Source organism: Xiphophorus hellerii, chromosome 12 (assembly GCF_003331165.1).
Source record: "Xiphophorus hellerii strain 12219 chromosome 12, Xiphophorus_hellerii-4.1, whole genome shotgun sequence".
Classification (NCBI taxonomy): domain Eukaryota; kingdom Metazoa; phylum Chordata; class Actinopteri; order Cyprinodontiformes; family Poeciliidae; genus Xiphophorus; species Xiphophorus hellerii.
The window spans coordinates 7,171,434-7,195,215 of NC_045683.1; the positions used below are offsets into that span (position 1 = coordinate 7,171,434).

The 23,782-nt window shown below is 37.9% G+C and overlaps 1 protein-coding gene across 1 annotated transcript in view; it reads left to right on the forward strand.

Moving 5' to 3' along the window:
- The window catches only part of LOC116729583 (transmembrane protein 132B), a 250,503-nt gene that overhangs the window by 180,165 nt on the left and 46,556 nt on the right, over positions 1-23,782 (forward strand). The window contains exon 5 of the mRNA XM_032578227.1: positions 269-464. Coding sequence (XP_032434118.1) covers positions 269-464 — 196 coding nt within the window. The remainder of the gene's footprint in view (positions 1-268; positions 465-23,782) is intronic.

Consider the following 23,782-nt stretch of genomic DNA (forward strand, 5'->3'; position numbering starts at 1 on the left):
AGTTGTGGATACACTTTAAACAATTCTTTGGTTCTCAGCAAATTCCTTTCTGTGTTGGAATACAAAACCTTTATTTTCAAATATTTGGAAAAGAATACAATCCATGAATGAATGTATTGCATTAGCAGTTTATAAAGCATCCAAGCTTGGTCACAATTCTACATGCTGCACATTAGCAGTCAGAATGCAAACCATTCTCCCGGGCAAAGTCACTATGAGTCTTCAATAAACATGTCGAATAACTGATATCCTCTCTCTGTCTTTATAGATTGGACAGTCACTCGTATGAGGTAATGCAGCTGGACTTTGAGGTTGACAACGTGATTAATCTGAAGCCAACCCAGACTTTGCGCTGGACTGTGGAATACTCCGCTAACACACAGACGGCTTTGAAGCAAACAGAACAAGTTTCCCACCTCTACATTAGCAATTCCGACATCCAGGGCATTGTGCCACTGGCAGAGGTAAGAGATTTGCTCCCAGATGAGAGCAGATACAGATCTACGATTACAGCTGCACATATTTCTCATGCCTGAATGGATTCCATTTTTCATCTCCTCTTTGCTCCTCCTCCTGACCTTTGTGGTGACACCCCAGTCCTTCCCATTCATTCAGGTTAGCCTAAGATTAAAGTTAATTTTGTTTATCCTATGCTGGATTCAAACCTTCTAGATTCTCGCACACAAGTGGTTTCAGCCAACCAAAGTTTTAATAATAAAAGGTAGAGCCATAAAAACACATAATAATGTACTTTGATAGCTGACAGAGTCCCATTTTCAGTCAAAATTGTCTGCCGTTTTACATTGTCATTCTAAATAAATCAATCCAGAGCCTTACTCCATGTGTAAGGATTTCAGGGAAATATTCCTATGCTTTGTGTGCAAATCTTAACTAGAAAGCTGTTTTTTGTTTTCTTGTGTGATATTGTGTACAATTAGAAGCCTCATTAAGTTTTTTATTAAAACTTAATGAAAACATACTATATTTAGTAAAATTTTATTTTATCTGTGTGATTTTCTGCATCCATAAACACACTTATAAGAAGAAATCTAAGTTGAGCACCAAAATAACCATTACAAAGCATGTTATTGTTTGAAACATTTGTAACATTTCCTAATGTGTAAAGCTAACTCATTTACATCACAAATTCACAAACTCAAATCAAAAACTAGAGACCACTGGCCAAAAATTCAATCAGGGATGCTGTTTCAAAATGCACCTACTTCCATTACTACTAAAGTCAAGCTAATCTGGCCTGATAGCCCTCCTTCTAACAGCAAAGTCTCAGTGACAAAACCCAATTTTTCTTAAGGGATTTCATTAAGTCTCCTCTTTTTAGCAACTATAGGAAACCATTATTCCAAACTGCAACACTTCAGGATTTACATGTAATATTTTTTCATCAATATAATGATGGAATTACAAAAAAAACTCAAAACAGAAATACAATTTAATGTGAAATCGTGCAAAGATAGAATATATACTTGTATGCAACAATCAATGACAGCTTTCTGTGGACAGCTAAATTTGTATCATTGGATTGTTAACGGTTAAACCACTAGGATTCATTACAAACATAGACTGAAAGGTCCTTTCCTTTTCTGAAACAGCAAACAAACACTAACATACATCCTACGTCAACTTCACATTATTGGATGAATGTTTCTACACTTTATTTCAGTTAGCAAGAAGCTGCTAAGTCACATCTTACAATAAAATATTGCTATGACCAATTTTGTGTGCTTTTTAACACAACAAACTTTGCAAAGCAGCTTAACTTTTTTGGTTTCATTTTGCAACAAGTTTGGCATAGAATGTTACTTATCACCTATATAATTACAGACTTGCATTAAAATGCCTCTCTAATGGTGTTACAACCCCCCCCCAAGACCACCAAGGGTAAATACTGGCACTGGATGTAACACAAAATAAAATATCTGGAGCAGTTGGATTCAGTCGAAAATAAAGATAGTTTAATTGATAGTTCAACATAAAATCCAAGTCACAATAAACATGCACAGGGAAGCTTTAAGCTTCAGGGTCTCCAAGGCCAAAACAACAAACAAAACATCCCCCTTTTAATTATAAAATAAAAACACTTTCTAGAAGAGAAACTGAAAATAAAGTACAAAACCTGAACTCCCTGGCTAACCAAGAAACAGGAGAAAAACAGTTAAACAAAATGGCAGAGAACCCCTACCAGCTTCCACGGTGAAGAAAAACAAAATTATAACCACTTGAAGCTTCACACAAATGCTCACAGCAAGATTATCCACAGTCTCAAACAAAGTCAGTTCACCGACATGATCACACCAGATCAAGGCCCAGGAAAAGAAAAGGGGTCTGACATCTCAGGTTTGGAGCTCTTTATGGGGTGGCTGACGAGCTCCAACACATTACACCTGTGGCAGCCAGGAGGAGCTGAAACACAAAGAAGAAGCTCTCTCATAAAGAGAGCCCCTAGAGGTCAGTGACCGTAACACCCTCCCCCATAAAATCCTTCATGAAATAAGAATATTTCATCATCATTTGTACTACAGTGAGGTAAGCAACATTATATCCTGGAAAGTACATCTGCTATCACATTTTCAGCCCCTTTCTTATGCCTGATGTCCAAATTATATTCTTGCGCCAGTAAAGCCCATCGCATTAACCGCTGGTTGTGGTTGTACATACGGTTTAGAAAGACTAATGGGTTATGGTCTGTATAGACTATAACAGGACTGGTTGAAAACACATAAACTTCAAAATGCTGCAAAGCCAGTAGCATGGCTAATGTTTCCTTCTCAATTGTAGAATAGTTTAATTGATGAGGCTTGAACTTAGCTGAGTAGTAGGAAACTGGGTGACTGATGTCATCTGTGCCATCTTGGAGCAACACTGCTCCAGCTCCAGTGGCGCTTGCATCTACCTCCAGCTTGAAGGTCTTGTTGAAGTCTGGAGCCGCCAAAACAGGAGCGCTGCATAGAAAGGACTTTGCACAGTCAAATGCATGTTGACATTCAGTAGTCCATATGAATTGTTCCTTCGGACTACACAACTTTGTCAGAGGAGCCACCACCATGGAGAAGTTCCTGCAAAAACATCTGTAGTAGCCAACCAAACCCAAGAATCGTCGGAGCTCACGTCTTGTGGTGGGTACTGGGTAGCTTAGAATAGCCTCCACCTTTGCATTCACCGGACGTACCTGACCATGGCCCACTTCCTTTCCAAGGTAGGTCACTACTGCTTTGGCAAACTCACATTTTGCCAGATTCAAGGTGAGGGAAGCTTGAGCTAGACAAGCGAACACAGTTTTCAGAGTGTCAATGTGATCAGTCCATGATGATGAATAAATTACAATGTCATCCAAGTAGACATTACAGTTCTTAATATTTCCTAATACAGTGTTCATCAGTCGCTGAAAGGTAGCTGGGGCATTTCGCATTCCAAATGCCATCACTGTATATTGTAGGAAGTGGTCTGGTGTGACAAAAGCTGAAATATCAGAAGCTCTGGCAGTCAGGGGAACTTGCCAGTACCCCTTCAGCAGATCTAATTTGGTTATATAAGTGGCTGGCCCAATGCTGTCTATGCAGTCTTCCATGCGAGGCAATGGATGTGAATCAGGAACTGTAACTGCATTTACTCTTCGAAAGTCTGTACAGAAACGTTGTGACCCATCTGGCTTTGGTGTCAGAAGACACGGTGAACTCCAGGAGCTACGACTCTGTATAGCCAAGCCATTTTCCACTAAATACTGAACCTCTGTCTTCATCATTTCCCTCTTGACTGGGGGACAACGATATGGATGTTGTTTGATGGGGGACGCATCGCCCACGTCAATGTCATGCTCCAGTACCGAGGTCCTAGAGGGCACATCTCCAAAAAGCGCAGGGTACAGCTGGATCAGTCCTGTCACATCCTCCTTCTCAGCACTGGGAAGATAGGACAGATATGCATCCAAAGAATCAAGAATAACAGAGTTTGAAAGCCTACCACAAGGGCCATCATCACACTTTTTCAAACCATCCTGAGGAGTATCTCTAGACACAAGAGAAATTGATGTAGGTTTTGGAGAGTCCTCACATGTGTCCTTGTGGTCATTTTCTCTGGAATGAAACAGCTTCAACATATTGATATGACACAGACGGGTTTGGCGCCTCCTATCAGGAGTATGAACAACGTAGTCTGTGTCATTGACTCTGCGTTTCACCACATATGGGCCTGCAAATTGGGCTGAAAGAGATGGGCCTGATGTGGGCACCAGCATAAGCACTTTATCACCTGGTTCGAATGACCGCTGTACAGTCTTTTTGTCATATAGCCATTTCATTTTCCCTTGGGCAGCCGACAAAGACTTTCTTGCTATTGAGCAAGCATGGTATAGACGTTCCCGACATTGGGTGACAAACTCAAGGACGTTAGATTGTGGCTGGGTGTCAGCTGACAGGAGCTGTTCCTTCAGAACCTTCAGTGGTCCTCTTACACCATGCCCAAAAACCAGTTCAGCAGGACTAAAACCAAGTGACTCCTGTTTAGCTTCACGGGCTGCAAACAGCAGAAAAGGAAGTCCTTCATCCCAGTTTTTGTTCGTCTCATGACAATATTTTCGCATCATGGCCTTGACAGTCTGATGCCATCTTTCTAGAGCGCCTTGTGACTGAGGATGGTAGGGACTGGAGGGAATATGTTTAATGCCAAAAGACTGTAGTGTCTGCTTGAAGATTTTGGACTGAAAATTGCTGCCTTGATCAGTTTGGATAACTCTAGGCAGACCAAAAGTAGCAAAAAACTTTAGAAGAGCTTTAGTTATGATGGGTGCTGTAATTTTTCTTAGTGGAATGGCTTCAGGGAAACGGGTGGCAACACACATGACAGTCAAGAGAAATTGATTACCAGCTTTTGTTCTGGGCAGAGGACCCACACAGTCCACCAGAACACGCTCAAAAGGCTCACCAACTGCAGGAATGGGCTTAAGAGGGACAGGTGGCACCCTCTGATTAGGTTTACCCACTATTTGGCAAATGCAACATGTTCTACAGAACCTGGCAACATCCTGTTTCAGGCCTGGCCAAAAGAAATGCTGCAAGATGCGGTCATGGGTTTTAGTGATTCCCAAATGACCTGACCATGAGTGGTCATGTGCCAGCTGCAGTATTTGTTCACGATAACCTTGAGGTATTACAATTTGATGTACTATTCCCCAATCCTCCTCAATACCCTTCTGATGCAAGGCAGGCCTTGAGATCCATTTTCTCATGAGTAATCCATTTTCAACATAAAACTGGTGGGTTTTGTCATTTATTGAATCACTCACACTTTTAAAACATTTAGAGAGCGTCTCATCACTTTTCTGTGCTTGGCTCAAACTCTCATGCGACAGTGATAGCGGGAGAAAAACCTCAGACTGTTGAGTGACGTCCTCCTTTAGGGGTGCTGATTCTGAAAGGTCGTCTGCTGGCAGCTTGTCCTCCATCAAGGCAGAGCCAAGAACCGAATCATTCAAGTTCACTTCTTTCAGCTTGCAAGCTTGGGACCTGGTAAGAGCACTGACAGCAAACACATCAGGATGGGATTCCAACATTTCATCTTTACCTGTCATGCAACTGGGATTATCCACCACCTCAGGAATAGGAAGTACCTTGCCTCCAGCAAGATCGTTACCCATTATAAATTCAACCCCCTGAACAGGGAATGAGTATCTCACCGCAACTTTGAAGAATCCAGAGGCCAACTTGGACTTTAGGTGAACATGATGTAAAGGTGCCGGTACATATGCCATTCCAATTCCTTGCACTATTGTATCTGCATTACAGGAGGTATCAGCATTAAATGGCAGAAAACTGGACAGGATGAACGACTGGGAACCACCGGTGTCCCTCAGTATCCTCACTGACTTCTCATCCTCAGGACGTCCTGTTAGGGAGACAAAACCATCAAAAATGAAGGGCTTAAAACAGTCATCAGGTTCACTCATATTTGAGAGTGGTGGGGAAAGTCTCTGAGTCTTGACTAGGCCAACCCCTTTAGCTGGTTTTGGTGATTGGGGTGCTTGTTTACGTTTTAGGGCCAAACAGTCAGAAACAATATGCCCCATTTTATGACAATAAAAACATTGTCTCTCCCCTTTTGAAATTGGAGTGTTCTTAACTAGAGATTGTGGCACATCTTTCCATGTTTTGTCACGCGAAGGTTGGTCAAATTTACCCACAAAAATATTTTTGTGAGTAAGGGCAAATTCTTCAGCCAGTACAGCTGCCTCTTGTAAAGTGGAAGCTTTCTGCTCATTCAAGTACAAAACTGTACGATCTGGAAGGCAGTTTTTGTACTCCTCCAATAACATCAACTCACGTAATGAAGTAAAATCAGAAGTTTTAGTTGCCTGGCACCATCTGTCAAATAACATTCCTTTTTCTCTTGCAAACTCAACAAATGTTTGTGCAGAGGACTTTCTTAAGGCTCTAAACCGCTGCCTGTATGCCTCAGGCACCAACTCATATGCCCTGAGTATGGCAGCTTTAACTTTGACATACACTAGACTGTCTTCAATGGTGAGTGCTGCACACACTTCCTGTGCCTTACCAGTAAGTTTGCACTGCAACAAAAGGGACCAGACATTTGTGGGCCAGTGAAGGGCAACAGCAATACGTTCAAATGCATTAAAATATGCCTCCACCTCCGTCTCCCGAAATGGTGGGACCAGGGCAATATTTTTGCTGATGTCAAACGTAAAAGCTGCTGGAGAAGAGGAAGGTTTATTTGAGGGAATACTGATATTGTCTTCATCTTCGACAGAATCTGTAGTAGCAGCAGTCAGTTTATGAGACTGTAGCTCCAACTGACGCATTTTAATGGCAGTTTCAGCTTCAAGTCTTCTGCATTTAAGCTGGAACTCAAATTCATCCTTCCGTTCCCTTTCTTTGGCTTCAAGTTCTAGACGAACTAGACGTACCTTTAGGCGTGCCTCAACACTAGGATTTGAGGATTCAACAGAGAAAGGCTCAAACCGTGGGAGAGAGGCTGGTGGTTTTTCCCCCTCTGGTTTGGCAACAAAAGGTGGTGTCGTCACTCCCTCCTCAGCATAGACCTCAGGCTGATCAGCAGATTCAGAACAGGTGGTGTCCTCTTTATCCATTTCCACAGATAGAACTCCTTTTTCAACTAAGCTACTAATGATAAGAGATTTTAGATCATGTTTGAGCAAAGACTTTGAAACATTGATACCAAAATATGAAGCAATTTCAAATAAATCATCTTTTCTACAAACATCCAACTGTTGTACGGAAAGATTACCTAAAAAATCCTCCAAATTAAACTGTGCCATTTTCAAAAATAATCCCGGACGAGCCCCCACTTATGTTACAACCCCCCCCCAAGACCACCAAGGGTAAATACTGGCACTGGATGTAACACAAAATAAAATATCTGGAGCAGTTGGATTCAGTCGAAAATAAAGATAGTTTAATTGATAGTTCAACATAAAATCCAAGTCACAATAAACATGCACAGGGAAGCTTTAAGCTTCAGGGTCTCCAAGGCCAAAACAACAAACAAAACATCCCCCTTTTAATTATAAAATAAAAACACTTTCTAGAAGAGAAACTGAAAATAAAGTACAAAACCTGAACTCCCTGGCTAACCAAGAAACAGGAGAAAAACAGTTAAACAAAATGGCAGAGAACCCCTACCAGCTTCCACGGTGAAGAAAAACAAAATTATAACCACTTGAAGCTTCACACAAATGCTCACAGCAAGATTATCCACAGTCTCAAACAAAGTCAGTTCACCGACATGATCACACCAGATCAAGGCCCAGGAAAAGAAAAGGGGTCTGACATCTCAGGTTTGGAGCTCTTTATGGGGTGGCTGACGAGCTCCAACACATTACACCTGTGGCAGCCAGGAGGAGCTGAAACACAAAGAAGAAGCTCTCTCATAAAGAGAGCCCCTAGAGGTCAGTGACCGTAACAAATGGAAAAGGTTAGCTACATGCTTGACTAGCACCCAGTTGAAGTTCTTTTATTTATTTTTTTTAGTTTTTAACTTTCCTCACTGTTCTCCTATGTTGAACATCTTTCTGCTTCAGGTAAGGTACCGACTGATAATAATACTACAGAACAACACATAAAAAATGGTAATAGATTTTTCAGTCTTCCTGTTGATGATCAGGAGATCTAACATAAAATATTGACATAAGTTATGTTAAAACCACAAGCACACATTAGGAAATGGGAAATAACAAATTGTTGCAGAGTTCTGAAGATGAAGTTAAATATTCCAAAGATATGAAAGGGGCATTATACATTTGTACTAAATCTACTCCTTCCATCTGTTGTATAAAATCCAGTCCAAATAATTCCCATCAGAAGTCACTGAATTAGTGAAGAGTCCACAATTTAAGCCTGACCTGACAACTACACCAGGCAGGATTACAACTACGATAGTGCTGACATTAGAAAAACATTCTTTGATATTTTTCCTTTACACAGACACCACAAGTTTTCAGTTTGATCTGATAACTGGGGAGCTATTCCTGATTTAGTCTGGTATGTATTTTTCAGGTGGAAATTACTTCTAAAACCCTCTGAGATTAAGAAGTTAAACTCTGGATATATGCTTTCTGAATGCCTTAAAGGTTTTGTTACAGAACATTTGTGGGGAAAAAAAAAAATCAGTCACAACAGGGAAAATAAAAGCATGGTCAGGTTCTAAAATGGTATCCCAAGCTTTTAACTTTTTGTGGAGAATTGATCCCCTATAAACATAGTATAATATGAAGCCTAATGCAGCTCACAATGGTATCTAACCCAAAGGTGCTTATACCATATTTCTTTCATTAAACTAAAGATAGAGAGATTCAGTTAATGTTGGTTTCCAGTATTTCAGACCTAATAACAGGCTTTCCTTGCAAATTTAGAGGTCAGATAAGAAAAGCATTATTCGGAAAACAGGTTCATGGTAACTCTTGAGATGGTTTAGGTAGGACAGGTCACCTTAGTAGGTCAACTGTTAGTTATACACCTCATAAGTCAGATGTCTACGGAGTGGCATATAGATCCACATTGAAAGAAACATCCTACAAGTCACTTTTAAAGATTGCAACAAGCCATGTAAAGGAGCATAACAAATATGGAACATAAGGTCTGCTGGTGAGATGGACCAAAATGTTGCTTTTTAACCAACATTTGTGGTGCAAGAGTACCCTCAGAATTATGGTGTAGGCCAGGGGTGCCCAAAGTGGTCCTCGAGGGCCGGCATCCTGCACGCTTTAGTTCTCTCCCTGGTGGTACCAACAACCTCTTCAGCATGTCAGTGTTCTTCTTAGGCCTTCTAATGAGCCATCATTGGATCCAGGTGAGTTAAACCAAAGAAAGAACTAAACCATGCAGGATGCCGGCCTTCGAGGACCGACTTTGGGCACCCCCGGTGTAGGCAGCATCATGCAATTGGGATTCCTTTCCTAGCATATACAGAGAGGTGAAATGTAGAGATGTACCCTGAATTATTTGCAGCTGTAATTGAAGTGAAAGGTTTTGTTAGAAAGTCTTGACTCAGAGGGCCTGGCTCTCACAAGATAAAAGTAGAACTGGTAGCACCTAATTTAAAGCTATTATATAATACTGACCAAAGAAAAACTTGAAAGGCAACTTTTTTACTGATGTTTCCGACATACCAATTCACCCAATTTCTTCCAGATGAGTAATTTGTTGCATTCACTAGAAGACAAAATACCAATCATGCAAAGAGAGGTTTAAGACAATACTGATGAAAACTGACTTCCATACAGACTTTCTTCAGACTTACTATACTGAAAGACTGTTTCATCTTCAGCAAGAACGCAAGAACAGCCTCACTTATCTTTGTATACACATATCTACACATGCAATTTTACTTTCTCTCCCTTCATCTATCTTTTGCCTTTCCCCTTTGGTAAAAGCATCAAAATGGCTGTTATTACAAGCCATTTGGGCTTCCTGATTTGTTTACTAGAGCTGCCTGACCAGGTGTTGATTATTGGTTGGTTGTTTAAGGTGTCTGTCACTGAGAGGGGTCATTGTGATAGGTCGCCAAGATGAAAGCTTCATTTTTTCCCAGGTCTTTGAGAGAAGGAAGAGTAAAGGAATAGAATTAAGAGCTAGAGGTGTAACTTCAAAGTGAGTTAGATGTGGAAGCTTTCAAGCAGTTTTACATATTTCAGTTTAGCCAATTTCACATCAGAGGATCACAATTTGGGAAGCATCTGAAATACAACTACAGTAAAATATGAAATCTTGCTCACAGCTGTTTAAAGTACCTGAAAGCTGTGCGTCACACATAATTGCATCAGGGGCTTTGTATGCTGGCTTTGAAACATTATTTCTGCTTCAACTGTTTATATGATTCAAAATCTACATTAGCCATCAACTACCAGCTCGCATGTCAAGAGTCAGCTCATCAACAGAGCTGATGTGTAGGTACAGAATGGCTCTCTGTATTTATTTATTTATTTTTTTGGAAGCAAAAATGAAAATCAGAATACCGTCTGTCATCACTGATCCATCTCCAACATTTTCCCCCTAATTCCATATATCCATTAAGGCTCTGGTCTCTTGGCTGAGCTGGGACGAAAGAATCCCTCTCCAAGAAACGAGGGATTATTAGGAGTAATTTGTCTCCTGTGGGGCCTAAAAAATTGGTTTCATCTCGAGATAAGGGGTTAGGAGGGAGAGTTGTTAGGGAGAGCTGAACGGGGAGGCGAGAGTGGAGCCAAAGAGAGAAAGAAACACAGACATTAACAGACTGGATATAATAAACTGACTGCTAATCTAGACTTGGTTAAGATTAGCTAATGATTTCTGCTCTCAAAATGAATCCTGCAGCAATTTTAGTTGTAATCTCCTCCTAAACTCACCATCAAAATATTAAGATACTGCAGTCTATTCAGAGCGGTGTTACTTGTATTATATCATTTTTTCAAGAATTTTGTGCCAAAGTCAGTGAGTGAAGCAACTACATGGCAAAAGATGAAAAAAAATTGGATTTTATAAACAAAAATAAACTCCTGTAGATGACATAAATAAACTCACTGAAACCAAGGGACTCGTTTTGTAGCATTTTATTTATCTCAGATAGTTAAATAGTTTAAACTTTCCAGAGTAAAAAAAGACCATTCAAATTGAATAGAATGTGTGGAAAAACAATACTGTTTTATTCTGACATGTGATAGGAGTAGGTACACAAATTATTAGATACACACATCGACACAAACCGCATCAGTTCTCCCAAAAAACTTTTTTTTAAATCATAGAATAGCAACAAAGTCTTGGCACAACGTCAACACTTTCAAGATTTGACCACATCACATTTATGCATTTGTTCATTGTAGACTTTTCCTAAACACTGCATAATTTTCTACATACACTGAAATGCACCAAAAATTGGAAGTGTTTAATGTGGATTTCAAGCTTGCCTTGGTAGCATCTGACATGCTTGGGGTCAAATATATTTTTGATTTCATGTTTTGACTCACTCCATCCTTTTTGAAAGTAAAAAAGAGACTTTTCTGTTCAATTAAGTTTAATTTATATTAATAATTAATATTTGTGTTACATTTTCCTGTTGGAATCCCACATAAATGTATCATTCTTAAAATGGCAATAATTAATTGTGCTGTACATTCGACATTTGTTGTTTGTCATTGCAAATCACACTCAATCTTGCCGGCCATAATGTATGAAAACAGGGTAGAGAAGAACAAAAATTAGTGTTTGAGCATTGAAAGCTTTTATCACCGAGGACAACACCACAGTAAATGTTCACTCAAAATGTGCTTAGCTGTTTTTTTTGGATTTCTTTAAGTGGATGTTTTTCTGTTGATTTAGGCTCATTTACACTGAGTTCATCTGTCTTGTATAACTAATGGAAATGAAAGAAACCATAAGAGACAAACTTGTATCTTAGCCAGTGGGAATATTAGGATCTAAAATGTACTTTCTATGTTGCCTTTAGTCCAACAGTTTGCTTTATACTCCCTCCTGGTGTCATTACTAATATTTGTTTTTTTTATAACATTGTTGAATTGATTATTTCTGGAACAACTGACTTGATTCAAAAAATAAAAGGTAAATGTTACACATTTTCACTATGACAAACCTAATGGTCCCTTCTTGTTTCTTTGTTCCACAAATTTGTTATAACTATTAATTATACATACACTAATTCATACAGATTTGTTATTTTGTTGCTCATGCTAGAAGAATATAAAAACTAAAAATATCTGTTAAATCTCTTTATTGTCTTGCTTGTGCCTGATAGTAATTGTATGGCTTTGTGGAACTCCAGCATTTCAGTATTCTTCCAGTTTCTCATTAGTTGTTTTTTTTTTTTTTCAGCTTTAAGGACTTTTCTCTCTTCCCTTCTGCCTGCGTATTCCCTAACCTCACGCCCGCTCCTCTTTTTTTAAATTCCCACCCGTCCTGTTGCTACTCCGTTTGCCCTTGTCTCATCTTCATCCTCTATCTTCATCCTCCTTCATTTCTCCAAAGAGTTTCACCTCTCTCTGAGGCTTTACTATGTAATTAATTCTTAATTAGGACACTTGTTTATCTTTGTTTCTTAAAGATGCCTGTGTATGAGTGCATTTTCATATCTTTTAGCAGAGCAGTTTTGCTAAGTGGCTTCTTAATTTCCCTCTTCTGATTGGTTGTGTAGAAAAAGGTTAGTAAGTGCAGAAAAAGAAACTGAAAAATCAAATATCTGTTAATGAAACCATGCTGATACACATACCCAACTAATTAAGAGGCGTAAAGTTTACACCTTCTTTCATCTATTTCTTTATTTCTTTTTCTCACATCTCAAGCTTTTTCTACACTCTAAGCATCTTTCTGTGTATATCTTTTACAGTTCTAACATATCATATATTCAGAAAGTGCTATCATTATTCATAAACATTTACCAGGATTCCCCTGCTTGCTTACCTCCAGCATGTTAATTGTAACTTAATGTCTTTATTGCAAAAGGCAAATTTTTTTCTGTTTCCATTTACAGAAGTTTGCATGATGGTACGTTGACTTAACTCGATGTTGACATTGCAAGATAGCTTTAAAACAATACAAAACCACTTAAACATATCAATGAAAGACTTTGAAACAAATTTGTTCAACAACTATTTATTTAAAAAAAAAAAAAAAACTTAATTCCCCAAACTAAATAAACTGTCAAATCACAAGATTCCAAGTAAGATTCCATTCTACAGAATTTATTTCCTGTTTAGATTTGAGATGATTCATTTAAAAATGTTTGTTTTCATTGTTTCAATTTTCTACTAACCTTTTGAACACTTAAAAAAAATCAAAAGGGTAATGTAAGCACTTGTTTACACATCTACTATGCCACCATATTTAATCTAGTTTTCAGCATAAAACTCACCAGTAGCCAAACATACTGCACCAAACCAAGGGTTATTCAAATTCAAAGATTCAGAAGCTACAATTATTATTTGTTTAAATCTTCCTTGTTGAGGAAGTGTGAAAAAGTCTGAATTATCTGCTTTAAGATAAAGTAATGTAGGAAGTCTAAGATTTCTCCAGGGCTGCAGAGAAAAACTTTCAAAGAAAATGAGAAACAGAAGGATAGTCAAAGCTCCCAATTTTACCATGATTGACTGATTTGATTTTTCTCCCCTGAACCAAATCTAAAACAAACTCCTTCATACTTAGTTACATAATGACATTTGGGAAATGCTCAGTCTGACAACTGGTTCTTCATGGACCACTAAAGCAGCAGTATCAGAGCAGATAGAGGTGTGGTGCAGTCTAAAAGAAGAGAAGAGCAAATCACCCGACTCCTAACTCTGGATTATCGCTAGCCATTTTTAGACCTCCTATTTTTCAACTTTAATTATTCAGATACCAAAATAAATAAATAACATTACTAAATTAAAATAATGAAATTTTACAAGAAAGGGAAGCAATGACAAAACAAAATGAGGGCCTAGGGAAAAGAGAGAAGAGATGGAAAACTAAAATTTATCACAGAGAACAAATAAAAATTACCATTTTTCAGAAGCAGAAAGCAAGATTTTAAAGGGGAAAAAGGAATACAACAAGACTATTTAAGAGAGACCACATGAGGCAAATGAACAGCCTGATCAAACAGCAAAACACAAGCAGTCATATTAGTACTTTTTATTCAAGCTGGTGGAAACAAAATCAATGTTTTTGTGGTTTTGTCTGTGCCTGTCATTTTTTTAAAATTCAACATCAATGACAATAATGTGAAAAAGTATTTTCCCCTTGAATTCTGTTCTTACTTTTTTGTCACAATAAAATGTTAACATTATAAAACATTTTTTATATAAAGGATACAAAATTAAGTTGAGTAAATAAGCTTGATGCAATCAGTTATCCATTGACTCCATGTGCTTGTTCACAAAGAAGGATTCACTCAATACAGTCTGATGAGTTTCCCTTGACAGCCTAACTGCACCATTTTATAACTGGGATCAAATTGAAATGTATGCATAAATGAATGAATAAGTCTTTTGCACTGCACCATCCAGCAACTTCTCTGACCTGTTATGCTTTCCAAGTGAGATGCAGAACTCTTTTCACGACTGTTTTACAAAATGCTATGAGTGTTTTTCCATCTAATTACAGTCTAGGCCATGAAAAAACTGTGACAGTGAAGAAATAAACTAAGGTTTTGTAATCATTTTAATATTTACTGTATTATATTAAACAAGCTTTTCTAAATTGAAAGAGGCAACGATGGAAAACAAAGAGAGATCCAGTGGATGCGTGTCAGTCCTTCAAGTGAACAGAAGCAAAGAGGAAGAGAGAAAAGAGACACAGACAAATGTAAACGGTGGTAGAGGAGACAAGAGCAGGGCAGTTCTAATTAAATTAGGTCTCTGGAAATTGAAAGTACAATTCTCCCAAGGATATTACACAAGTTTGTGTGTTTTAGCATTTTTAACCTTGTGCGACCAAATATTTTCATCAGATACTTGCATTTTGAGGACCCAATGTTCCTTAGGGGGTCCCAAGCTTTGTTCCCATAAGAGGAACCTTAGGTTCAGAACTAAGGTGTGTATTGATTTTTAAGTATAGAGTTAGGTAAAATGTCTGGGTCTGGCATAAACCCAGTTATTAAAATTAATGCACGCCATGTGTGTGTTCATGGTTGGATGGCCTGTTAGCTTTCATATCTACCAACTGTCTCCATCCCTCCTCTCTTTTTCTCTATCTTTTTATTCTTCCCTCTCTCAGCTTGATTATTCAAAATTACTCTCATTTTGTAGTACCTAACCCCCATTTAATTTCTGCTTTTGTTGCTTTTCTCACTTTTCTTTCTCTGTTTCACTCTTCACTTCCCACTTTCATCTTTCTCCATCTATTTCTGTCTCAACCTTCTCTTCCATCTCTCTGTGCTTTCTCATCTTGTTAATTTATGAAAAGGAAAGCAAAATGTCAGCCGTGTTAAGTTATTTGTCAAGTTATATTTCTATGATATTTGTCAGTGAGACAACTCATGGTAGGGAGTCCAGACATTTCCTCTTTAAAATGGATTGAAATTTCTTTAAAAGCATGCTCTCTGTAAATGTGGTAATGTACCATCTTAAACTATTTGCACCCCATTTGATGTGATACGTAATGGATGGTTGTGTAGTGTAAAGAGAGGATAAATGATATTTGAATTAAAAAACTGAAAACTGTGGCAATAATTTGTATTCCGACTTCTCCTCATACCCCTAAATACAATGCAATGCTACAAAATAAATATAGTCTACATGAGTGTAATTCTGTGAATACTCAAAGGCTTGTTGGAGATTAATCAACAGCCAGCATCCTTTATTTATAGAAGAGTGGCATGAAGAAAGCAACAGGTCTTGCTTTCAGTTTGCAACAAGTAATATAAGAAGTGCCATCAAATGTCTGAAAGGTCAGATGGAAAACCCAACCCACTGGTGGTGGCAGTATCATGCTTTGAGGATCCTTCCAGCTGAATACCAACATTAAAAATCAAGCCAGAACTAAAATGGAATGGTTAAGATGAAAGTATGTGAGTGACTCTTTTTGAGTCCAGAGTTAAAAACAATTGTAAATACGCTTGAACAAAAAAATAACTACCAACAGATGTTTTCCATTAAATCTGACTGATGTCAAGCATTTTGCAAAGAAGAATAGCCAAACATTCCAATCTGTAGATGTTTAATGCTGGTAGATACATACACCAAAACATTTGGAGCTGTGATTGCAGAAAAAGTTGGCTTCATAAATTGTTGACCAAAATGATCTGAATACAGATCTATGTCACACTACAAGATTTTTATGTGTTAGAACTGTAAAGTATTGCCATAACAAGTGAACGTCTGCCATATTCCTTCTGTTGTAAACAAATTAAAAATGACTCATTTATAAGTTTTCAGAGCTTGGCGAATTGGTTTTTAATAAAAACTCCGCTTTAAACTTTTCCAAAAGGTTATGCCTGACCTTTATGTAGCGTTCTTTGTTGTTCTTTTGGCATTTCTTTTCCTGAATGTTCCCTGGCAAACCCTTGAGGTCTTTACAGAACTGTAATTTTACAGAAAGATTAAGGAATCTTCCTAAAGAGTAGGTGACTTCTGATGGCAGATTTGAAAACTGTGAATATTTTCCTTTTCCTTTGCAATTATTTTTGTGCCTGTCACATAAAACAATTACATTTGTGGTTGAATCATCATAAAATATTAAAAACTTCCAGGGCAATGAATACTTTTGCAAGGCGCTGTATTTACAGTTCATCAAACGTATAACCTTTCCTGAACTGCATTTTCTTTTTTAGCCCTTTTATTACCACCCAGCCATTTTAAAAGACAAAAGCTCCTCTCCTGAATAGGATCCAATATGGTTAAACAAACAAAGAGAAGTGTGTAATAGTAACGTTGCATCTGCATCTTCCTTGACCATGTTGCATAAAAGTCTTAACACACTCCTGCAAATTGCCTGTAATTACTTGTGTGCAGCATTGACACATGCTAATCTCAGCTGTCTCCAAGAAAAAACATTAGGCCTGATAGCACTTTGTGGGTGTGAAGGCTGTTTGAGTGTTACTTGTGCGGATGCAACCTTTGCTTGCCCTGTTTGTATTCGCAAAGGAATGACAAAGGTTAGGTGTGTCCTGATTGACCCAGGAATGGAGCAATTGACTCTCAGATACCCCACAGACTTGTTAGTACTTCATTAGGAGCTCCAATTAGTGTCATGTCCGACAGGCAGGTGGAGCAGGAAGAGACGGCCTGAAATTGGTCGCAGAGGTGAAGAGGCTAAGAATACACTTGAGTCACCAGAAATGGACTCGGAGAAAAGTGCAATAAGAAAGTGAGGTACTGGAGTCTGTCTAAGTTGTTTTACTAGTAGGTGAAACATTCAATAAACACAATTCAGTTACATTTAGATGCACTGTATTAGAATCTTTTAAAGAATATCCAAAGAAGTTCATGTGGTTTTTCTGCTTTGTTATGGTTCCAAAATAAAGCCACATCATTATTAAACTAAAATCTGATCCCATATAGGGAACCCTACTTATTATTCTACTTTATTTGAGTTCCTGATTTTAAAAATGTTTTTAAGATGAGTTGGGATAATATTTCCTCTTCATGTTTACTAATAATTTCTGACTTTGGAAGCGTGGTCCAAAAATAACTCAAGTGGAAAAGCCGAAATGTCTCCTACTCAGTTTACACAATAAGTCGGAAGTCACATAAATCACAATAAATATTTCAACATTTCACCACCACTTTATTTTGAGTAATCATTCTGTCTAACATAGATGAGATTCTTTTCATTTTCACACAAAAACACACCCCCACTTGCAGGAACACTCAACAAAAGACAATCTGCATAGACATACATTGAGAAATGCACACATCTACACACGACTCTACAACCAAATAAATGAGGCAGCACTCCTCGAGCCTAATAGTCTGGCTGTAATTAACATTGTCATAGTGATAATAGCCATTTATCCCTGACAAATCATACACACACACACACACGCACACAAAACGTCTTTCTAGTCTAGGCAGCACGCCCAGGTGTCAGCACCATCATCTGCTTCTGTCACTCCCCAACCTTTATTTTACCTTTTCTCTTTCTCTCATTTAACCTCTTTCAATCTTGTCTTAAATATTTGCACTTGTTTTTTTTTTTATATCTTTCTCTTTACTTATCCTGTCAGCTTTCACTTCCTTTTCAATATCCAAACCCTATTATACTTCTTGTTCACATCTTTCTTTCACTCTCTTCGCCTTGCTGCAATCTGTCTCATTTTATGATTCCTTTTATGGTTTGGTGCTGCTGATCGCCTTGAGGTGTGTTGGCAATGCAAACACAATAAATGCAAATTCAGCAGCCTCATCTGAGGTGAAATAAGCAAGCTCTGGAGTGCCAGTAGACCTTAAATAATACAGTTTGCAGCATCTATATGGGGATTTAAATAAAAGAAATGCAAATAGGCACTGAAATCAGGACATATGCAGTAGATAATCTACAAGCAAACAGTTTTCAAGAATGTAATAATTGAAATGTAGTGCAGAAAGAGAAAGGTAGACAGTAGGAGAAGCGTTTGACTAATTTTTGCTTAGGTTGCTCAGGGGGTTCCTGTGTCATGGTTTATGGGATAAAATGGCAGAACTCTAAAAAGAAGCAAATGGTTGCTTTCAAAGAAAGTAAAAGACGTAGAGAGAACTTGAGAGACATTTTCAAAAGTTCACAATATAAAACTTTTTTCTTGTTAATAATTAGGAAATAAATACATTTCTATTCATTTAGATTCTATTTTTCTTGCACGTCTTCTTTTTCTTGCATCAAACATACTTAATAACCTTTTTTTTTCTCCCCACATTTCTAGCCAAACCATCTGAAGCAACCTCTGGCAATAGACACATGTGATTTTTACTGTATTTGAAGTAATGGATAGGGGGAATTAAATGGATATTGATGACTACTTATTTTAGTGAACAAAACTGACTTGTTTCACTGGCCTGTCATTACAATATCAGTTCAAGTCACAAGTATTCTACTGTGATCTTTCGGTTCAAGATGTCGATTCATTTCTTAATTTATAAAACTACATGATTAAAGATATGTTTTTTAAATAATTATTTTTTAGATTAAAAAGTGTTTTAGTGGTGTTAGCTTTTAATTGGAATCAAATTGGTGAGTAGAACTGTGGAGAAAGAATCCTTAAGCATAAGAAACCATAATATATGACGAGTGTGGTGCTCTCTAACATATTTTTAAACTGGAATAAGTTAAACTTCCACACTAAATGATGAGATGATTGCTGCCATTCAATAAGGCAAACATTCACTAAAGAGAAATGTTTTCCAAACAATTATTACATAATGAATCAAAGGTTGTGTCTGGATCAAATCACTCTTCTCTTCCTGCAGGCAATTTGTTAATTTCCTGCTAAAAGTGGTAAAAGAGTCAATTTCTCCATTAGCAGTTTGCCTAATTACTTAATTGCTATGTCTGTCAATAGATGTAGAGAGTTTAGTGCATTTTTACAGCCGTTTGTGGTTCTAGTTTTTACAAGGTATGTATAGTACTTGTATTACAAAGGCTAATAAAATGATGTTTTTAACTTGAAGCAGAGTTCTCTTACTGTGGGGAAACACATCAACATTGTATGCATTAGTGTGTTGCTGCATTTAGGGCTCCATAGTCTGTCATATGCAGTGACGAATCTGAACGTCTTCAGATTTTCTCATACAGCCACATACTTTGTTGTTTACTATGGTTTTATGCTTTGCCTATTAAGTTTTGCCTCACTTTTGTTTACAAAACATCTTAGGTTAAGCCAGAATACATTGCTAGTATGTATAGACATCGGTTTTCCCTCAGATTAATGGTCAGATATCTGTCTGTGCTTTGACTGGGCCATTCTAATGCGGGATTATGCTCTGGTCTAAAACCTTTATATTTTTTGTCAGTGGTTTTAGAGCTGCTACCCTGCTTAAAAGTAAACCACTGCTCCAGGTTTTCTGTGAGATTTACCCCAAATTTAGCTCCATCCATCTTCCAATGTATCATTGGTGGCCACATGGTGGCGGGCATGATATTCCCGCCACCATGTGTTACCATGGAGATGTTGCGTTCTAGGGATATGCAGTGTTATTTTTTTTCTCCACATCCAGTTTTTTATATTGATGCCAAACCGATTAGAGCTACAACTTGATATTTAATATTTCCCTACAGTACATGACCTGTGGCAAACCACAAACAGGACTTCCTAATGTTTTAATTTGCCAATGGCTCTTTTTCCTTACCCTTCCATACAGGTCAGATTTCTGGAGTGCATGATAAATAGTTGTTCTATGAAGAGATTTTCCCACCTGAGCCTTGAACATCTGCAACTCTTCTAGAGTCACCATTGGACCATGAGTAACCACGCTCTACTGCTTCTCCTATTAATGTTACCAGTCTATGTTAATTGTCATATTTTGCAATTGGGTTTAGATGGACTAATCATTCAAAACGTAGGATCGTGTTTTATAAGAGACACTGCCTTATGTTTAGGTGAGCTGAAAACAAATGCAAACATTTCAGATGTTTATCCATAAAATGTTTTTGAAAACAATCTTTCACTTTCACCTAAGAGTTATGCACAACCTTGTATTAGTCTGTTGCATTCTAAAATACAATTAAATAAAATACAATAAAGTCCTTTATTGTGACATTAAAGAAGCAGTGCATATTCTAAATGCATTATACTTAGGACTATGGCTTCCATAAATTTATGTTGCAAAAGCTGTTCCCTTCTGGGTGACAGGTATTCCAAATTCTCTGAAAAACAGTCTTTGCTTCTCTGTTGGGGAATAATTGGTCTTGTTTTCCTTTCTTCTCAAATCACTTTATTTTACTTGCGTTATACAGCAGCAGAGGTAGCAGTAGACTTTGTGTGGCCAGGGTCCCATTGCTTGGCTTATTAGACTGTAGTGAAAAGGTCACAGTGTGAACAAAGGAAGATTCTGAGTTGTATATGTTCCAAGCAATTTCCTCCAAATGAGAAACCTGACAGTTTAAGGAATGAACAGAAAAGTAGATAAGGCAGATACACATCCCTGAGTGTGTGCGTGTATGTGAGAGATCGAGGGTGAGAGAGAAAAAGAGAGAGGGAGGAAGCGTCCTAATGTCTCTGTGCCTTTACAAGAAACAAAACCACAGAGCTGATGTCACTACTGCCATTTTGACTGAAAAAAAATCTCTGAATGTGTGTGTGTCTGTGCAAGTGTTCAAAAGAGAAAGAGAAGGGAGAAATTTGCTGATAGCCTAATGGAAAAATAAAAAGGAAAAGAAAGAAAAGTGCTTACATGCTCCTGTACTAACATGAAATCTAATTTTGCAGAAAAGCAAAAGGCTACATTTTTTTCACAGTGTCAACCCTTTTATGTGTGTGCGTGCATGAACACATAGTGGTCTCGCTCTAGTTGCTTCACTTCGAGTTGCACACACACCTTATACAGCAGAAACATGCATGAGTAAACATCACAGGGCAGAACAACGTTTTCTAGACTTTTCCTGTATTACACACATTTTTTGTCAATTCATTTTAAATGAACACACACACACCCACACGCACACAAACATTTGTGTGCTTCCCTTTCTGGTATCCTCCGTTTTGCAAAATCTCCTGTATGTTGCACCCAAACGCACAGGTGTGCAGAAAAAACATAAACTCAAGCAAAAATGCATTGCTTTATACCGAATATACCACACACACACACACGCCCACCCCTACATATACAGTATATATATATATATATATGTATGTGTGTGTGTGTGTGTGTGGGGGGGGGGGGGGGGGGGGGGGGGGGGGGTGTTCTATGAGGTCAATGATCATTTGGGGTTAATAAGGAACTTAAAATGTCTTATAATGTAGGTTTTTTTCAACCCCATGCTCAAAGATTGGGGGAAATTCAAACGAGGCAGCTGTCATAGGTTAATATCTGGCTGTCACCATTAGCCAGAGTGAGTGCGCAACAGCAAATCTACATGCTGTAATTTTCATAATTACTAAGTAAAGTCAAATGTTAATTTCAGTTCTGTCTTCTATTTACATTTGGTCAAAAACTCAGACTCTTGGTTGAGCACGTCTGCATATTTGCTCAGTAAATTAAATTTTCAATTTCAAGATAAAGTTGCAAAGAAGTTATTTTACTTTTTGTACAGAAATACCATTTCAATAAAATACACTTTAATTCGTCAGAAATTATGTTTATAATAAAAAAAACTATTGATTTATAAATAAATTCAAATATATGAATAAAATAAGAGTACTGTTTGATTATATGTTTACCTTTCTGTTGAGGATATAGAATATTATTTTTATTATTAGTTTTTTCTTCACTTTTTTAAAACCCTTATTATCCAAGCTTAGGGGTTTGCATCAAACTTAAGTCCCTTGCATATACAGTATTTCAGTGTAAAATTCATAATCAAAATTTCTATGGACTAGCATGATGCTGCTAATGTCACATTTTGCTTAACATTTTGTTTCATGACACAAACAAAATACATAAATTATACTTGAAACCTAAGAAAGAATTTTGATTTTCTTTTTCAGTGGTGTTTAAAATCCCATCCATCCACTGTCTTCACCTGTTTACTACTGCAGGGTGGCAGGAGAGCTGGTGTCCATCTCCAGCAATTACTTGGTGAGAGGCAGGGTACACAGGTCACCAGAGAGGTCAGATTGCTTCCAGACACACCTGTATTTCCAAAATATGAAAAGTTTTGTTTCGTTCGAGAAGAGTTTCTGTCTCACAGTTATTAAACTGTCTATAACAAATCCTAAAAAAAAAAAGTAAATGTAACTTTAGCATTTTTAAATTTAGATTTTAATGTTTTTCAATTGGTTAAAGTGTTAAAGTGTTTCCCCAAGGGAAAAATATTATGTGATACTGTTGTTGCGCAACACCCCCCCCCCCCCCCCCCCCTTCTGTCTCTACTGTCTCACTCTCTGCTTCCTCTTCTGAGAGGGGGGATGTGCTACCAGCTCTCCTTCTAACGGGTTAATTGAGTTTCCTAAATCTGCCGGGATTTACCCTGTCCAGGACTGAAGTAAACTCTGTTTAAGCTGGTTTCGAGAAACGATTCGCCTGGTTTTCTGACGGCCTACATCCAGGTGTCCCACCCTTCTTCCCCCTGTGAATTAGCCAGACTGAGCAGCCTACAGCCAACTAGTTTCACAGAGCACACCTGTTAACGGTCGCTCGTTCTCTATTTTACAACTTGCATTTGTTATTGAACCAGGTAGGTTTTAGTGACTCGGGCGAGTCCCAAGGATGACGTTTTAAATTTGGGCTACCAGCAACCTAAAAACATTTTAAACTTTTTCCTCTCCAGAATCAAACATCACAGCTATTTTACAACCATCAAAGAACTTTAAGGTGACTCATTAACTGAATGTCCACAACATCTTTTAGATTTTCTTTATGCTAAATATTTTATTAATAAGGCATTTTTGCAAGGGTCAGTACAGCTTAATTCAGTAGCAGAAATAATCAAATAAGTAAAATCAATCATCTAGTCTATCTTTCCCTACTGCTGATACTGAGAACTAAAAAAGAGAACCTTTGAGAGAGACGGACGGAGTTTGGCGTTTCGAACCCCAGACCTGGCCTGATGATGAAGAAGGTGCTGCAGCAGGAGGAAGATGTTGATCGGCGAAGGCAGGAATCTCTGTGATGATTGAAGATGAAGAAGGTGCTGCAGCAGGAGGAAGATGTTGATCGGCGAAGGCAGGAATCTCTGTGATGATTGAAGATGAAGAA